At 41.8% G+C, this 16,041-nt stretch overlaps 1 protein-coding gene across 1 annotated transcript in view; it reads right to left on the reverse strand.

The window, feature by feature from the left end:
- Window positions 1-3,874: 3,874 nt before the first annotated feature.
- The window catches only part of LOC134866183 (leucine-rich repeat and immunoglobulin-like domain-containing nogo receptor-interacting protein 3), a 29,208-nt gene continuing 17,041 nt past the window's right edge, over window positions 3,875-16,041 (reverse strand). The window contains exons 2-4 of the mRNA XM_063886189.1: window positions 7,212-7,821; window positions 5,868-6,611; window positions 3,875-5,732 (exon numbers count right to left, since the gene is read on the reverse strand). Coding sequence (XP_063742259.1) covers window positions 5,163-5,732; window positions 5,868-6,611; window positions 7,212-7,766 — 1,869 coding nt within the window. The 5' untranslated portion in view covers window positions 7,767-7,821 and the 3' untranslated portion in view covers window positions 3,875-5,162. The remainder of the gene's footprint in view (window positions 5,733-5,867; window positions 6,612-7,211; window positions 7,822-16,041) is intronic.

Here is a 16,041-nt window from a genome sequence, read left to right on the forward strand (position 1 = left end):
CAACCATTTTTCTGACTGGTCATATATAGAGAAAGATTGATGAAGTGACTTTTTTGTGTCCTATCCTTGTTTGTTACTGATCTTTCTGAAGGGGGTGAGACTGGCGGAGTCAGAAAGTACTCTTCTAATCTACAGACTGAGTGCCAACAAACCAGGTCAGAACATTGGCTTCTGATTTCAGGTGCAGGCCTCTCCTCATAAGCAAACAACGCCCGCGAAGGGGTCACACTATGGCTATAATTAAACATCAGTGAAGTACTGACTCATGAATCTAACAGTCAATTTGCTCTCTTTAGTCTTTCACTGTATGAGACGCAGAGCTGTTTTTTTTTGTTTTGTTTCCCCACCACATACAATGACACTGGTACATCAGCAGGATAATGGTCCCATTAGTTGCTGTTACTCACATTGACCACGTGGGGTCAGTATTGCCACATAGAAAAGGGGGGCAGGCAGTTGCAATTGTTTGGTCAAGGTTAAGATGAAGCAGTTGTGCTGTTCAAGGTGCTTTAGACAATCCTTCAGTAATGCTCGGCCACACCTTTAATTAAACCTGAATCTGTTAACGATGACTGCTCTGTAATACCATCTTTTTTGTACAATTAGAGGGACGTACCATTTTAATATTTCTATCTCACAAATAAGTAAAAAAAGATGCAATTACACCATGAATTGAGCCTCCAGGCTTTAAGCAGCACACTGCTCTGAGAGGTCTGTTATGGAAATGGGACTAATAAGCCAAGTAATGACCCAATCAGCCGAGCTCACTTCTTCGTCATCCCATTACTGCTCCTCTCAGCTTCGATAATTCAACTCAAGTCTAATCCAATCAAAACAGCAGCTGGAAGATCTGGAGGAGGAGATGGATTTATTTAGAGCTAATATGGGGTAAGAAATAACAGGAGAACCAAAGGAATGCATGTAGGAATGCAGTCTCCCCGGCTCAATGGTGATTGCACAGCCAAGACGGCTCTTTCATTAGAGAAATATAAGAAATTTCTCAATAAGATTCTCAATAATTTAATATTGGAGATATTGGATTGGAAACCATTACATAAATAAAAAACTGAATAACTCAGGTGGTAGTGACGCCAGGATTTTTGACGTCTAATGGTTAGTTTATTTTAGTCTGCGTTTTTGACAAGTTCCCCTGTGAAAGTTGCTGCTGCTGTAAATGGAGCGCCCAAACTTAAGTACACCCCAGGCAAGGGCGAGACGGAGGGGGAAGTGGGGGATTGCTCAGCCTACTTTCTCAAGTATTACGGCAGAGGAGATGAATCAAGCTCAAGCTCCACTAGAAACACTGAGAGTCTGTCAGCCAGAGATAGGCAACGACTTGGCTGCAAAGCTGTGTGTACTGGCACCCTAAATAAAAGAGAGCTGCTGAAAAAATGCCTTGAATTAAAAATGTTTTTGTGAAGCCTGTAGTTCTAGATCTAATTAGAGCTAGTTTTCAAGAACTTGTGTGGCTTAAATAGAAACAACTACTTATTTTCAACCCTAACCAACATGAAAATGTATATTTTCAGTGAATGTGCTGTGTCCTTGACAAAAAGTGAACCACAGTTGGCAGAAAGGGAGTGTAGGCTGAGAGTCACGGTATTAAAACAACACAGCCCCCCATTCAACATTTGTAATTGTGGCGAGATATCATCAGAGAAAATACACACAGTACAGTCCGTTGGGTTCATATCCGGACAAAGATCCCAGGACGGGAAAGTTCCAGAAGTGTTTTTTTCAGGAATGGGTAGGGCGTGAAATGAGAACCAATGGGTTTTTTTCTTATTATTTTTAGGGAACCTGGGTCACCCCTTTCATCTTTTGTCTCCACTGATCCAATCACTGCTCCGTGTTCGATGGCATCACGAGGAGCAACAAATCATAGCAAGACAACACTGAGTCACCGACCGCACATACGTGTCTACTACCACACAACCATAATCCAGCCTAATACTGTGAACAGGAACAACGAGGGGTGGAAATGTTAAGAAGACAGGGAACAGCAAGAGGGGAGGAGGACAGTAAAGAGGGGGAGCAGGGTAAGAAGACAATAAAACGAAACACACCCTCATCTACGCTTACAGTTGTGATTGATGTTTGCACAATAACACCTTCAACGATCACTGCAGACATTCTCAGTCTAAACCCTAAGTTCTACTAAGAAATACCGGGCAATGGAAACACAAAAGGGTCGGCTCGGGGAGAGGAAAGGTCCATGATGAGACGTCCCGTTCTCAACACCAAAATGGGCTGTGACTGTCAAATAAAAAATAAAACAGGCTGATCCAATTTGTTTCTTCTATTTTCGTTCAGGCTCATGAATCTTTAACAGCTGTTGAGTTATTCATCCTGACACAGAAGCTGTGGTTTCATCACCCCTCGCAAGGAACAAAAATGGGAGTTTCAGAATGTATTTAGCAAAAGTTCAAAGAGTTTATCGGTCTCTCTACCTGGGACAAACTACATTTGTCTAAATAGGTTCTATATTTGTTGTAGATATAGTTTAGTTACTATAACAAAAGGACTATTAAAAATGAAGCAATTTGTTCCACACACAATAATCAATCATTTGACTGCAAAAGCTTTACATAAATCTGTCGCTACGTTTGTGTGCAGTGTCCCTAATAAACTATTATTCACTACCAGCTAGTTTCAGTAAACAAGGTTGCTATTTCATGTGAGTAATGTGTAAATCAATCGCTAGAAAATATATTTGTAAGTTAATATTGTCCAATGAATAGTGTTTAGAGAGTGAAGGCTATTGAAGCAACAGCACCAGTAAAACATAAAATAGATAGACCTTTCTTTGGGTCAAACTATATCAAGCTTAACTGCTGGTGCTTTGTAAAGGCATGTTAAGTTCAGCATACTTAGTTAGTCTTGTACTCTCTTGTAATGCTAACGGGAAAATACAAGCATAATGATTTGTAATTTTAGGGATGTTTAATTATTCCCTAGATATTCAGAAATATAGACCATTTATAGCAAGCATTTAAATGTTCTTGTTTCTTATTCCGTCAACCATCTGTTGACTCACCATTTACCCTGTCACTCTTGGTTAGTGACAGGCACTTTAGATTTTGTGTCATTTCTTGATGTCTGCTTCCTGTCAATATGCACACTGAGATGCAAACAGACGCAAGCACTGTCCAGTGTGTGGCGACTTCATTAGGTGTCAAGAACAGAACAGTCCCACATGGAGGACGGGGAACTCTAAAACGGTAAACAACGAAAAGACCACGGAGAACAACAACTGATTAAATAAAAAAATGGAGGACAAACACTTCAAATTAAGTTTTTTGTTGTTTTTTGTTTTTAAAACCACAGTACTACTCTCCACTATACGATGCACATGGCGTGGGTAGGGTTAACACGACTTCATTTACATTTTATAATCCTCGGTCTCCAGCCAGGGACCCCTCCCAAAGGAGGACCCAGTGGGGGTGTATGGGGGTGTTAGGGGTGAGTAGGGGGGATGCACTGGGCTAGGGGGGCAGAGACATTCGCACACCGACCGTCTCAGAGGCAAAGAGAGAGCAGACTCGTCACACTTTGCTGGGGCACTTCATCAATCTATATGTTTATGCATGTGTAACTGTGATTGTTCTTTCTATCAATCCAAGTAATCTTGATGAAGTTTTAGCACTCCTGTGTGCATGTAATGTGTGTGTGTGTGTGTGTGTGTGTGTGTGTGTGTGTGTGTGTGTGTGTGTGTGTGTGTGTGTGTGTGTGTGTGTGTGTGTGTGTGTGTGTGTTATAGGCTTGTGGGATGCAACTTTTTGCAAACCCAGCGACAGCAGATGGTCTTGTGAACATCACACCAGCTTGTAAAATAGCAGTAGCAATAATTATTATCATTAAACTGAGTCATGCACACGCTACCGTATAAAAAAAACGACCTATACATACTATGGCTTTGTTTCTTCACTCAAACATTGACATTAATGTTGGCTTTATGGCTCTACTTACAGTATTGCTGGAATGTAATATTTAAACAGAGCATGTATGTGTGCCACTCTGTAGGATAGTTATTTCACTTTTCCTGAGAAAAGGTGCTATGCATGTGTTGCTATGTATGTTTTCAATGTGAAGACCACAGCAGCGTTCCTGTGTGTCCTCTGTTTGCCTCTGAGTTTGACCTGACGCTCCGGGCTGCTCCCCCCTGGCAGCGCTGGGAAGGTCAGGCGTCCACCAACGCAGCAGAGGGCGGGACAAAGGGTAGAGGCCGGCAGGTTGACCCTCTCCTGTTGATGAAAGTGCATGAACAGGGCTTGTGATTTACCAAGCGACCTTCCTGCGGCTACCAGCTCGGTTCCCATTGCTCTCTACCGTGTTGGTTGCTGTGGTTACCTTGGCTGCCCGCGTCCGATGGTGTTGACTTCCTAACCAAACCCTCCGGGCCGCGGGCAGCCAGGGCAGCTCTCGGTCAGAGCGCTCGCCCCAAACTCACACAGCTTCAGTTGTCGTAAAATCTCACAAAGAAGAAAAGGTCAAGTGTTTTTGTACTTTATGTGAATGGTCTAAATCCAGAGCTCATTAAGAATAGATAAAGGTATCTGTTTTATAGAAAAACATATTCAATTTAAAACAATTTGTTTTATTCTGTGAATTTACAACTTAACTTTTAATTGCATTTGAATATACTTACAGACTTTAGAAGAGCATAAATACAGGTTCTATAAATGGATGGTAGCCAGGTCTCTCTTCATCAAATTCATTTTAAAATCCCTTACTGCACAAAATACAATAAAGGGAAATTTAAATTGAAGAGGAATTCCTTTTCATTATCTCATTATTGTAAGAGAGAAAGAGATAAAGGGCTACCGGTGTCCCGCAGCTCGTCATCATGCCAATTCATAAAACTTATCTCTTTTATTCTTAACTCTTATCAAGCATGGACTAGGAATAGCTTTTACATGATTTTCAACACAAGCTGAATAAGACCGAAAGGCAGATCAGGGTCATTTTGTTTTCATTCACAAACCAAATTGAGTAATGGCTTCGGTTTAAAGTCGGCGCTTGATTTTGAATAGAGCCATAGACAAAAACATATTTTGCTTTCAACCTTCTTTGCGAGTCAGTTGCTGTGTGTGTTTGCGTGTGTCAAACACGTTTTTGGGACGTGCTCATGCCTCCCCCAAGGGACCCCTGGCTGCGTTGTTTCATATCATTTTCATGTTGAACTTCCTGGTCCCTCCTGAGGAGCTACCAGTGGCAGGTTCAGATTTCCGGAAGGAGTACTCCACTGTGAAGTTGTTCTTGCGTTGACCGCGTCCCCGGCTCCACACGAACAACAGCAGGAAACAGAAGAGAACAACCCCGAGGAAGGTGATGCAGCCCATGGCTGTGGAGACCAAGATGGTGGTCAGGTCCAAAGTGAACTTGAGGAAAACGCGCGTGCTGTTCAGATTTGTGTCGTTGAAGAACTCGCCGCCGTACAGCGAGCGGTTGAGAAAGAAAGCTGAAGCAGCATCTAGCGGCTGGCTGCGAACTGTGAGTGTGGCAAAGTAGGTGTCATTGCCTCCGGCGTTACTGGCGATGCAGATGTATGTACCGCTGTCAGTGAGCTGGGCGTAGCGGATCTCTAAGGTGCCGCTCGGGAGGACAGTAATGCGCCCTGAATTCTTTGCTGTGATCCGCCGGCGCTGTGGGGAAATCCAGATAATAGCAGGTGCAGGTTCTCCTTCAGCCCGACACAGAAAGCTCACGGGTTGGCCCTCACGAGCAACGACCTGTCGGAGGAAAGGAATGTACAGACCAATGAAAATACAGAAGAATATATGGACAATTAAATCTGAATTACAGATACCCCAGTTATCAATACATCAGCATTCATAAATGTTTGCTAGTGTAATCATCTTCTTTACCTGCTGCATCTTACGGTTGCGTATCTTAGGTTTCTGGCATGTAAAGTGATCGAAGAGTGCAGAATCGGTGAAGGTGCTCAGGCTGACCCCTTGCACCTCCACCGGCCCCGCACACACCGGCACTCTGCCGTCAAAGTTGAGGGTCTTGCGTCTTTGCAGGATCCACAACAGACGGCAGTCACACATCAGGGGATTCCCGTCCACTCTGAGGGTCTCCAGACTGTTCACAGAGTGGAAGGAGCCCTCTTCCAAAGTCTGCAGGTCGTTGGAGGAGAAGTTGAGGACCCGGATCTGTCGAAGGCCTCCGAAGGCATGGAGCTCCACTGTCACCAACCCTGTGCTTACCATGATGAGCTCCTTCAGCCTCAGCAGGTCCTTGAAGGCCCAGGGCTCCAGTGTGGTGATGGGATTGTAGGACAGGTTGAGGTGGGTGAGGTGCACCTGGTTCTTGAAGGAAGCGGAGGGGACGGATGTGATGTTGGTGTTGGTGATGGAGAGCCAGTGGAGGTCCAGGCCCTGGAAACTATAAGGGGAGATGTACTCCAGGTAGGGCCAATGATCGATGTCCAGGCCCCGCAGGTTGGACAGCTTGCGGAAGTTTTGGTCCTCTAGGGCAATGATGCTGAGGTGACGAAGCCGGAGAGTAATCAGGCTGCGCAGGTACGAGAGCGTCTGGCCAGAAATGGATGTCAGGTTGCAGCGCTCTATTGTGAGTTCTTCCAGCCCCAGCAGCCCTGAGAATGCCTAGGAATCAGGACAATAAAAGGTGTAATAACATAAGAGGAGAAACATTTAATTTATTTTACATATATGCATGTTGACGAGCAGCACATGTTTAATGTTGATGTTAAAGAAAATATAGTATGTTCACACACGGGGAGGAGTGGGAAAAGTGCTCAAAATATATATTTTAAGAATGTACAAAATATTATATTTTTAAAATGAAATCTTCATTTTCTTCACCATTAACATCTTCCAATGTAAAAGAAATACTTCAACATTTAAATATATAAGCTGAAGCCATGGAACAGTTAGATAGCTTAACAGAAAGCCAGGAAACAAGTGGAAAAGGTAGGCTATCAGTTCTTTTGATCCTTTCATCTAATGGTTAGCAAGAAAGCAAATAAGCTTATTCCCTGAATGTTGAACTACATATAGCTGAGCCAAACCCAGCATAGCTTCAGATACAAAGGCTGGCCAATATCATCGCTCACTATCGATATAATAATGTGCTTGTCTAGGATCTAGGTATTTCCTTGTATTTATTATAATAAAATGAATGTTCCTCCATCCTGTTCTTCATCAGTAACAGTCATGGCACAGATAAGCTGCTGGAGATCTTACCTTGTGGGAGATATAAACCAGGTCGTTGTCTCCCACCTCCAAATGTTTTAGACTCCTCAGATCTTGGAAGGTGTAGTCCAATAAAATCACCATCTTGTTCTCGCTCAGGTCCAGGCTGGTAAGATTGCCCAGTTTGGCGAAAGCCCCCATGGGAACTAACTTCAGCTGGTTCCCCCTCAACTTCAGCACTTTAAGACTTGGGAGGCTGGCGAAGGCATTGGCCTCCAATGTGGCGATGAGGTTCTCACTGAGGTCCACTTCCTCGAGCCGTGGGTACGGTGCAAGGTCACCAGCTTGCACCCAGCGGAGCCGGTTCTTGCTGAGGTCCAGGAGTTGTGTCTCCGTGGGGATGCCTTCTGGGATGTTGGTGAGCCGCCGCCGCTGACACGACACCGACCTCAGCTGAGCCGAACACTCGCACCGTGGTGGACAGGCCTGGCTACTTCCTGGCAGTGTCAAGGTTATTATGGCAACCAGAGAAGCAGCCAGGACCCATCCCCACACCTTCGGCCATGGCACTAAGGCACGCCCACCAGGGCCAGGAGAGCCAATCATGGCCCTGGTCTTCTGACTCCTCGCCTGTCGCAGGCAGGGTCAGTGCACCATACACCTAAAAGATGGGGCAGAGAAATAGAAAAATATGAAGAGATTGATTTGAGACATCATATTAGAGCAAGGGAATTTGAAGAAGATCATCTCTCTCTCTTGCTCATAAAAATTACATCCACAAGGTTGTAAAAATGATCTGTTTCCTGGCCTTTAAGTAATATGTTACCAAAAGAGAATTGAGGAATACCATGACAGGGCACTAAACTACAACTGATGAGACCCGATTACAGGAACGTCTGTGTAATATATTTAAGATAATTTGTCTTTGCTCATTCATTTATGGTTTTCAGTTAGAAAACTGGCACACTGGGAACCGTTTGTACAGCAAGGGAGCTTCTTGCTTCAGCTGAATTCATGCATGTTGCATCTCCTCAGCTCTCCTTGCAGCTCTGAGACCGTCTGCTCCATTTTGACAAACACAATGAATTTATTATCACCACGCATAAACACAGACTGAGCTACTCAGCAATCACATTCTGCCTGGAAGCCACACACGCTGCTGCTAAGAAACGTGAGAAGAAATGGGTGTTTGAATCACTGTGTGCTTAAGTCATATTATATGTTTGACCTGGTATGTGTTGATGCATGTATGCGTAGGACTTGGCATTTTGGAGGGTATGAATTAAAAATCGTTTTGGTCCTCCTTGTGCGGAGATGAGATGAATCATTCGTGCTTTAACATTGCTTCAGGCAACCTGTCATCTCTCCCACACACAGTTTCAACTTAGAGACAGTCAAAGAGCACCTGGCATCGGATCTGAAACACAGCTCAGTGTCCATCTAGTTACCAGTAAGTGGTACTACTTTTATACTTTCATACTCTAAACTTGAGCAAAGTCTATTGCTCTCATGCTAGAAATGATCAACAAAACCCCAGAATATGAACTCTTTACAGTTGTTTGTTTTCAGATGAAGTGGAAAAAAGAGTGAGTATGTCATCATCACCACCAGGGAGAATAATGTTAAATGCACTCTGATGGTGGCAGAGGAGGAAGACAGAGCCAAAAAGATGAAATATATATGACAGTTTTGGTTTAATAGGCAGTGATCAGAGATCCCAGTTGAAAGCAGCCAAAAGTCAAAATTTGGGAAAACGGCTAATCATATCTGACTGTTTCAATGCTTTAGCATCAATAGGATCAAACAGGATAAAATGAGATTTAAGCTAAATTTAAATAATTGCAGACATAAAGTCTTCGCACAACACTCACACATGGTCACACACACACAAACTGCAGTAAAACCCCCGGAGTTTGTGTCGCATCTACTAAGCCTGGGGGTGGATAAGTCCCAAATGTTTTTGACAGGTCTGGAAAACCCTCTGTTTAGAGATCTCATATCGGAAATGTCTGGTTAAAACCTGGCACAATTTTTATATTCGCAGAGAGACAAAACGCAGACAGAGAGGGGCTGCTGACCCAGTTCTCAGCCTTGCACTATCAACCAGCAGCAACATACCATGACCACAACAACAAAGCGGCAAACCGCAGGGTCTCAGAGGAGAAAAGGCCCGGAGAGTAGCTAAAAACAAACAGAGCAAGTGTACAGATGTTCCTAAATAACTAGCTATTTATATGACGAAATAAAACAAATTAGTGCCCCTGCACTGGCGAGATAATTCCTGTAACAGACATGATGATATTGACTATTCTTTACTCCCCAAAAGATGAATCCTGTGTTTTTGGTGAGCACCTGATTTTTCCTCTAGCTCAGATAACAATGTCAAATTGTTTGAAAATCCAGTAACATATTTCAATGTCTACTTTACAGTTTGGCACAAAAATATTATGCACATTCACGATACACAGATAATGAATACTATTGGCTTTGGAGATAACCTGACTTTTTCTCTAGCGCAACCAGGAATGATATAATCTTATTAAGAAATTAAGGATGGAAATATCTATGTACAGACATCCAAGGGTCCCCTGAGGATCCACTTTGAGCCCCTGACCTTTCATCCAGCACTATCTTCAGGGGTATTTTCTAAGTTGCAAGCGTTAGAAATGTTTCCCACATAGGCCTAACCGGGTTTATTAACGCCTGCAAAAGTATAATCTGCCCTCTAAGTGATTGGAAAATCAAGAGGGATGCCATTAATTTAAGCTCACAAATCATACCCAGAAATACTGGATAATCTACTATATTTCCGATCATTTCTGGTGTGAACATAATTCACATTTGACATATACTCTCTACTCAGCTTACCATCATACTAAATCTGAAAAATAAGTTGTGTTATTACAAACAGTAGCTATGTCTTATATTCAGAGTGTATGTAGTTTTTGTGTGTGTGTCAGTGCACATGTGCCCAGCTCTTATGCAGTGTGATTGATGCAGCCTGTCTCCACGCCCCCCCGAGAGTCATCCTGCGGATCAGTGGCAGAGTCGCAGCATGAATCAGTGAGCTGACATTGTGGAGACACACAAGGTCCACAGTGCTGGACTCAAGGACGGGCAAGAATCTTTAAAACACACACATACTTCATCAAACACACGGACCCTGAGGAGTCTGGTGTGCAGCAGACAAATAAATACAAACCTTTCTCTCTCTCCCATGGCAAATACTGAGGATAGTTGTTATACTGGTGCAGCAGGTGGTTTTATCTGCGTCTTTACATGGTTTCAAAAGAGTTGTCTTACATCTTGTAAATGCATCTAGACATCCAACACACATGAAATCACACCAGAAGTCCCCAAATCTACTCCACAAAATGTAAATGAACATTTGCCAGATGTTAAGGCTCTAGCAGTGGCAAATCCAACAAGTATCTAGACAGATTTTTCTGCTACCGGCCAGCTGTCCAGGGAGAAAGACAACGAAAAAAAGGGCCTAAAAATGACTAATTTTAGAGAGCTGACCTAGTGAACAGATGTTTGGGAATAACATCCCCGTACAATCACACGTACATGATCATCATTCACAGGCACAACAATGAGGACCACAGCCAGATGTTTCAAATACAGGTGGTTTAACCCAATTTTCACACAGGACAGCATCATTAAAATGCTATTTGGCCAAGGAAAAGATGCTTCCCAAATGTAGTAAAATAAGGCTGTGGTAATTGTCTGGTGTGTATTTGTGTGGCAGTGTGTCTGACTGTAAATAGGTCATCCATGTTGACTGAGCCTTTATATTCAGCCAGCAGAGCGTAGATATTCTCAACCCTGGTATCTCTTTTTCTTAAGATTTGTCATCTAGCAGTCAGCAGGTTATTAGAGACAGCTTTTGCATTTTAATGTCGCAAACCAACCAAGGGTGCAAAGTTGACAAGATTTCACTTTTCAGAGAAAAGCTGACAGTTTATGCTCGTATTTGCTAAGTAGCTATAAGTCCAATATTAAATCTGTGCTTAGTCACTCCATTATAAGCCCAAGTCAACTGTGAAAAGCAGCTTCTTAACAAAGTCGCATTGAATAGGGGATGAGAAGGGACATGTGAACACTATGGGGAAAGACAACTGTGGATAATTTCTTAAAAGCTTTCTGGAATTTTCAGTTTGATCATATTAATCAACAATCAATATCAACTAGAGCAGGTTAAATTCAATAGTATATTTTACTCTGAACACTCAAATCAAGTTAGTTTTTGTCTCTTCTAGAGTGCCTGCATTTTAATAAAGTCTGTAAAAAAATACAAAAAACAACAACCCCAAACTTAGACCCTTGATGAAAACAAAGAAAAAGTGTTATCACTACATAATTAGGCAGGAAAAAATAAGCCTTTGGTAGTTGCTCACAGAGCAGGATCCCCTCATTGAAGAATCGTACAATACCTCGGGTGGGAACATCAAGATAAAATATGAATAAAAGAACTAGAACAGAAAGAACACAAAAGAATCAACAGAATACAAACTGTCAACATTCACAAAGTCTTGGTCGCTTGTTTACATCATCTACATCTTTGCAGCAACACCCAAGGAACATAACCAACAGCGCCCATTGTTTGCAAGGAAAACTGAGCAATGTCCAGCTGACTTCACTGGGCTGCAGTGTGCGATCTAGACAAAACTGCAGTTGTTTGGGTTTGCAACGAGAGGTGATAATGACGATGGCGCTCTGTGCCATGCAATCATACTGCAGCAGCATCTTCTTCCAGTAAGAACTCTGAGTCACTGGGGCAGCGAGTGTGAACTAAATGACACTGACATGATGTCTTGTCTGACCTTAAGCTGAGACAAAAACAGACACAACCTTGACTTGACTGCTGCAGTTTCATTGGACAGAATATTGTAGTATTTTAAAGTCATCTCCCGAACTTTCAACTCTGGCTCATCCAACACTAAAGTATATCTACCCGTCCAGAGCAATATTAGATGCTCAGATCAACTGCTTGTGAAAATGAGTTAGTATAAAGAGCTAAAAAAAAACGCATGTAGGAGTATGGGTTGGATTGATGGGTCAAACAAAAGCATGATTTTCACCCACAAGACCGCTGTTTGTGTCCAGTATGAAACCAATATTCAAATACTTATTTTTTTTGACTGCTTAACCTACATACCTAACATAAGCAAATACTTTTTCTAACTTAAAACAGGATGTTTTCTTTGACCTAGCCAAGTAGTTTTCATTGAACTTACAATGTTAAACATGTGTTTGAAACTGAGACCTTAGTGAAGAGTCGTGGTTTGACAGGCAGGGCTTCCGAGTGCATTGAAAAGTGACGCCAAGGGGTCCTAACCAATCATCTGGGAACGGGTTGGTGTACACTGTGTAGACGGGCTGCTGAGCTGAGGATGCTAGGTTACATATCCATACTGTCAGTCTCAATCGTCTCATACACTCCTGAGAACTTGAGTCTGCAGCACAGCAAGAGGCTTATAGAACAAACACACACATAACCAAATACACACACAAACTTCTTCATCCTTTAGGGAAGCATCATCCCTCTGCAGCTGACTGTCTCCTCGTACAGGGGATGATGTTTCACGGAACCAGAGATGCTTTCTGACTCATCCTACTGTACTGTTTCCCCTCCAACCAGGTGGTCCCAAAATACTTCACAGGTCTGTGATTTCTCTGAGCTGATGTTAGCATGTCTGCATTTTTCCTGAGAAGCACAGCAAAGTGACAAGCCCAGAGTTGGTTAGTGAGAAGTGGCACTAGCTGAGGAAGTCAAACTCCAGAACCATCCAACTTCAAAGTCAGCCAAAAACTGCACTGAAACTGAACATTAGCAGAGGATGCACAGCGCATCAAGAACCATGCCTGACAGCCACAGAGGAACAACAACACAAACAAAAGCTAAAACAAGCTTAGATAAAACCCCACAAGACAAAAAAGTCTATGTGCTGCTTGTTCATTAAGGGGAAATAGTCTCTCCCAGTCCTCAAATAACTTCGGCAAAATCCTCACACACTCCCAGAACTGTTTACTTTCCTCTTGCTAAAAGTGTTGGACAATTTTGCCACAAGGGTGTCTGCAATGTTTTTTGGTACAAAATAAAAACTTTGAAGACCTTTTTTTTTTAATATCTCTCAAAATAAAGACACTACACTAATGTATAAAGTGTTACCTTCATCATTATAGAACTCTTTTAGTGCTTCTTTTCAATTTGTTGAATAGAAGGGAGAGGAGCCCAAAAGTTTGTTTTCCTCTGTGTGTGTGTGTGTGTGTGTGTGTGTGTGTGTGTGTGTGTGTGTGTGTGTGTGTGTGTGTGTGTGTGTGTGTGTGTGTGTGTGTCACATGTTTCATTTTGAACTTTACCAACGCCTAGACCTCAGTGAGGGGTGGCGGGCACAGCGGGGACTGAATGGTAAATCAGACTAGATCAGAGTTCTGATAGCTTTGGTGTGCGTCAGTTTCACAAAAGCAAATAAAGCACTCCTTTCTGTACTCACATCCTTCTCATTCGATCCAGATACCTACTCACCAGAGGTCCCCTTACCGTGTTCAAAACTTGGAACAAGACTAGACCATGTACCAAAGAACTAGTAAGATTTAGTGCAATTAGGATCTCTTTACAGATGTGTATCATTGGGGGACACACTCTCTAATATTTGTTGGACCGCCTTTAGCTTTGATTACGGCACGCATTCGCTGTGGCATCGTTTCCACAAGCTTCTGCAATGTCCCAACCTTTATTTCTGTCTTGCATTAATTTTTCACCAAGATCTTGTATTGATGACAAGAGATTCTCCAGCACATCCCAAAGATTCTGAATCCGGTTCAGGTCTGGACTCTGTGGGGGCCAATCCATGTGTGAAAATGATACCTCATGATCCCTGAACCACTCTTTCACAATTTGAGTCCGATGGATCCTGACATTGTCATCTTGGAACATGCCCGTGCCATCAGGGAAGAAAAAACCCATTCCATTCCATTGATGGAATAACCTGGTCATTCAGTATATTCAGGTAGTCAGCTGACCTCATTCTTTGGGCACATAACGTTGCTGAACCTAGACCAGACCAACTGCAGCAACCCCAGATCATAGCGCTGCCCCCCACAGGCTTGTAAAATGAAGATGTGTTTTTTTTTTAGTTAGTTTTAGAAAAGTGATAAAATAAAATTGAATTGGCTGACAGAAATGGATTTGAAAATGTATAAATTAAAAGGTTGATACTTTGGAGAGAACAACCTTTACAACGAATGAACTATAAAACAGTATACCTACTTCCGCATTGGTTTTGAATATCTCTGAGCCGATGACTCTTTCACTCTTTTGTTTCTTAAACCAGAATATGACGCACACCCGATGTGTCACTAGACATGTTTTTTCTCGTGGTACCTATCTGACTTGAGCAGATAAGATGTTGCATCAAATGTGTCACTGTGAACATTCACATTGAGAAATATTTTTGCCTTCTTTGATGTCTCGTGTGACTTTGTTCCTTGCTTGATTTGACTCCCTCAAAACTGGCTTTGTTATTTTCCTATCTGCCATAATGAGCAACAGTACTGTGCAGTCCAGAGCATCAAATCCATGACAGACATTAATGAAGTGTGTGTTTGTGTGTGTAGGCATGTTTCAATCCTCTGAAGTGATTGTATCTTTGTATTCATTTTCCCTCGGCTGTAATTATTTTCTCTTCTCGTGTTCACTGCAACAGACCCATTAAAGAGAAATGATGTGTACGATATGCTAAACCATCCACCCAACTGACTATGTGTGTCTATTCTGTCACAGTGGATCCCGTCTAGTTGGTCAGATTACAGTAATAATTTACAACATTTAAAATTGGTAGAAAGTATTCCCATCACAAACTAAGTGCTAAATAGTTTTCAGTGTCTCAGATTTCACATCATTGGTATTCAAACCTTTATGTGGAAGCCCCAGGGCAACCAAAATAGAAAAAACTGTAACCCTAAAGCTTCACACACACATCTCTCTCTCCTTCTTTCTTCCTCTTTCTTTTTTAACGCGTTTCTTCTGGCAGTAATCTGACAGCTGAAGAGAGTCCTGTGTTTGACAGTTGTGATGAATATACACAGAGGGATGGTGGGATTAAAGGGAAAAACAAAAACAGAACACTGCAGCATCCAATGAATCACTTCAAACGAGGCTTGTTCTCTTTAAAACCACAACAGACATGTATGGCTTTACCCATAACCCTGTTGTGTCCCATCTGTTGCCTAAATTCAAAAATATATTATTTGACATGTAATAATTCAAATTCATACATGCATGAAGATAATCAAATAGTATTGGATACAACATTTATATATAATAAATTCCTGTCCTAACAACAATTAAAAAAAAAAACATTTTCTAATACGTTGGCTTTTCACAGGGTTTGTTGTCTTGAATTCTCTGCTGTTTATCTGTTGACTCACTTCCTAAAACCCATTTATATCATTATAGACATTTCATTAAGTTTTATTTATTTAATATTATTTTATTTAACTTTTTATTCATACATAGCTACTTTGTTCCAATGGTTTTTATTATTTATATAAATTATTTTTATTATTGCTTGTCTGGCCATTCTGCCATCCCTTTGTAACTTTTAAAGAGTGCTTTATAGTATTGTTATTATAAACCAATACGTATACTAAATATGTATACAATCATTTATCTTTTTAATACTCGTCCACTGTGATGTTCTCTAGGATTTATTTGAGTGAAACCTGCACTCTCTGCATTGAAAACGTTTAATATAAATTCAAGAAGCTTTGATATGAACAGCTAAAAAAGTGCTAAACATAAACATATCTTACACATTAACAAGTTGATGTTTAGCAGGTTTAATGTTGACGATGCAATTGTTTACCATCTTAG

Source organism: Eleginops maclovinus, chromosome 6 (genome assembly GCF_036324505.1).
Source record: "Eleginops maclovinus isolate JMC-PN-2008 ecotype Puerto Natales chromosome 6, JC_Emac_rtc_rv5, whole genome shotgun sequence".
NCBI classification, from domain to species: Eukaryota; Metazoa; Chordata; class Actinopteri; order Perciformes; family Eleginopidae; genus Eleginops; species Eleginops maclovinus.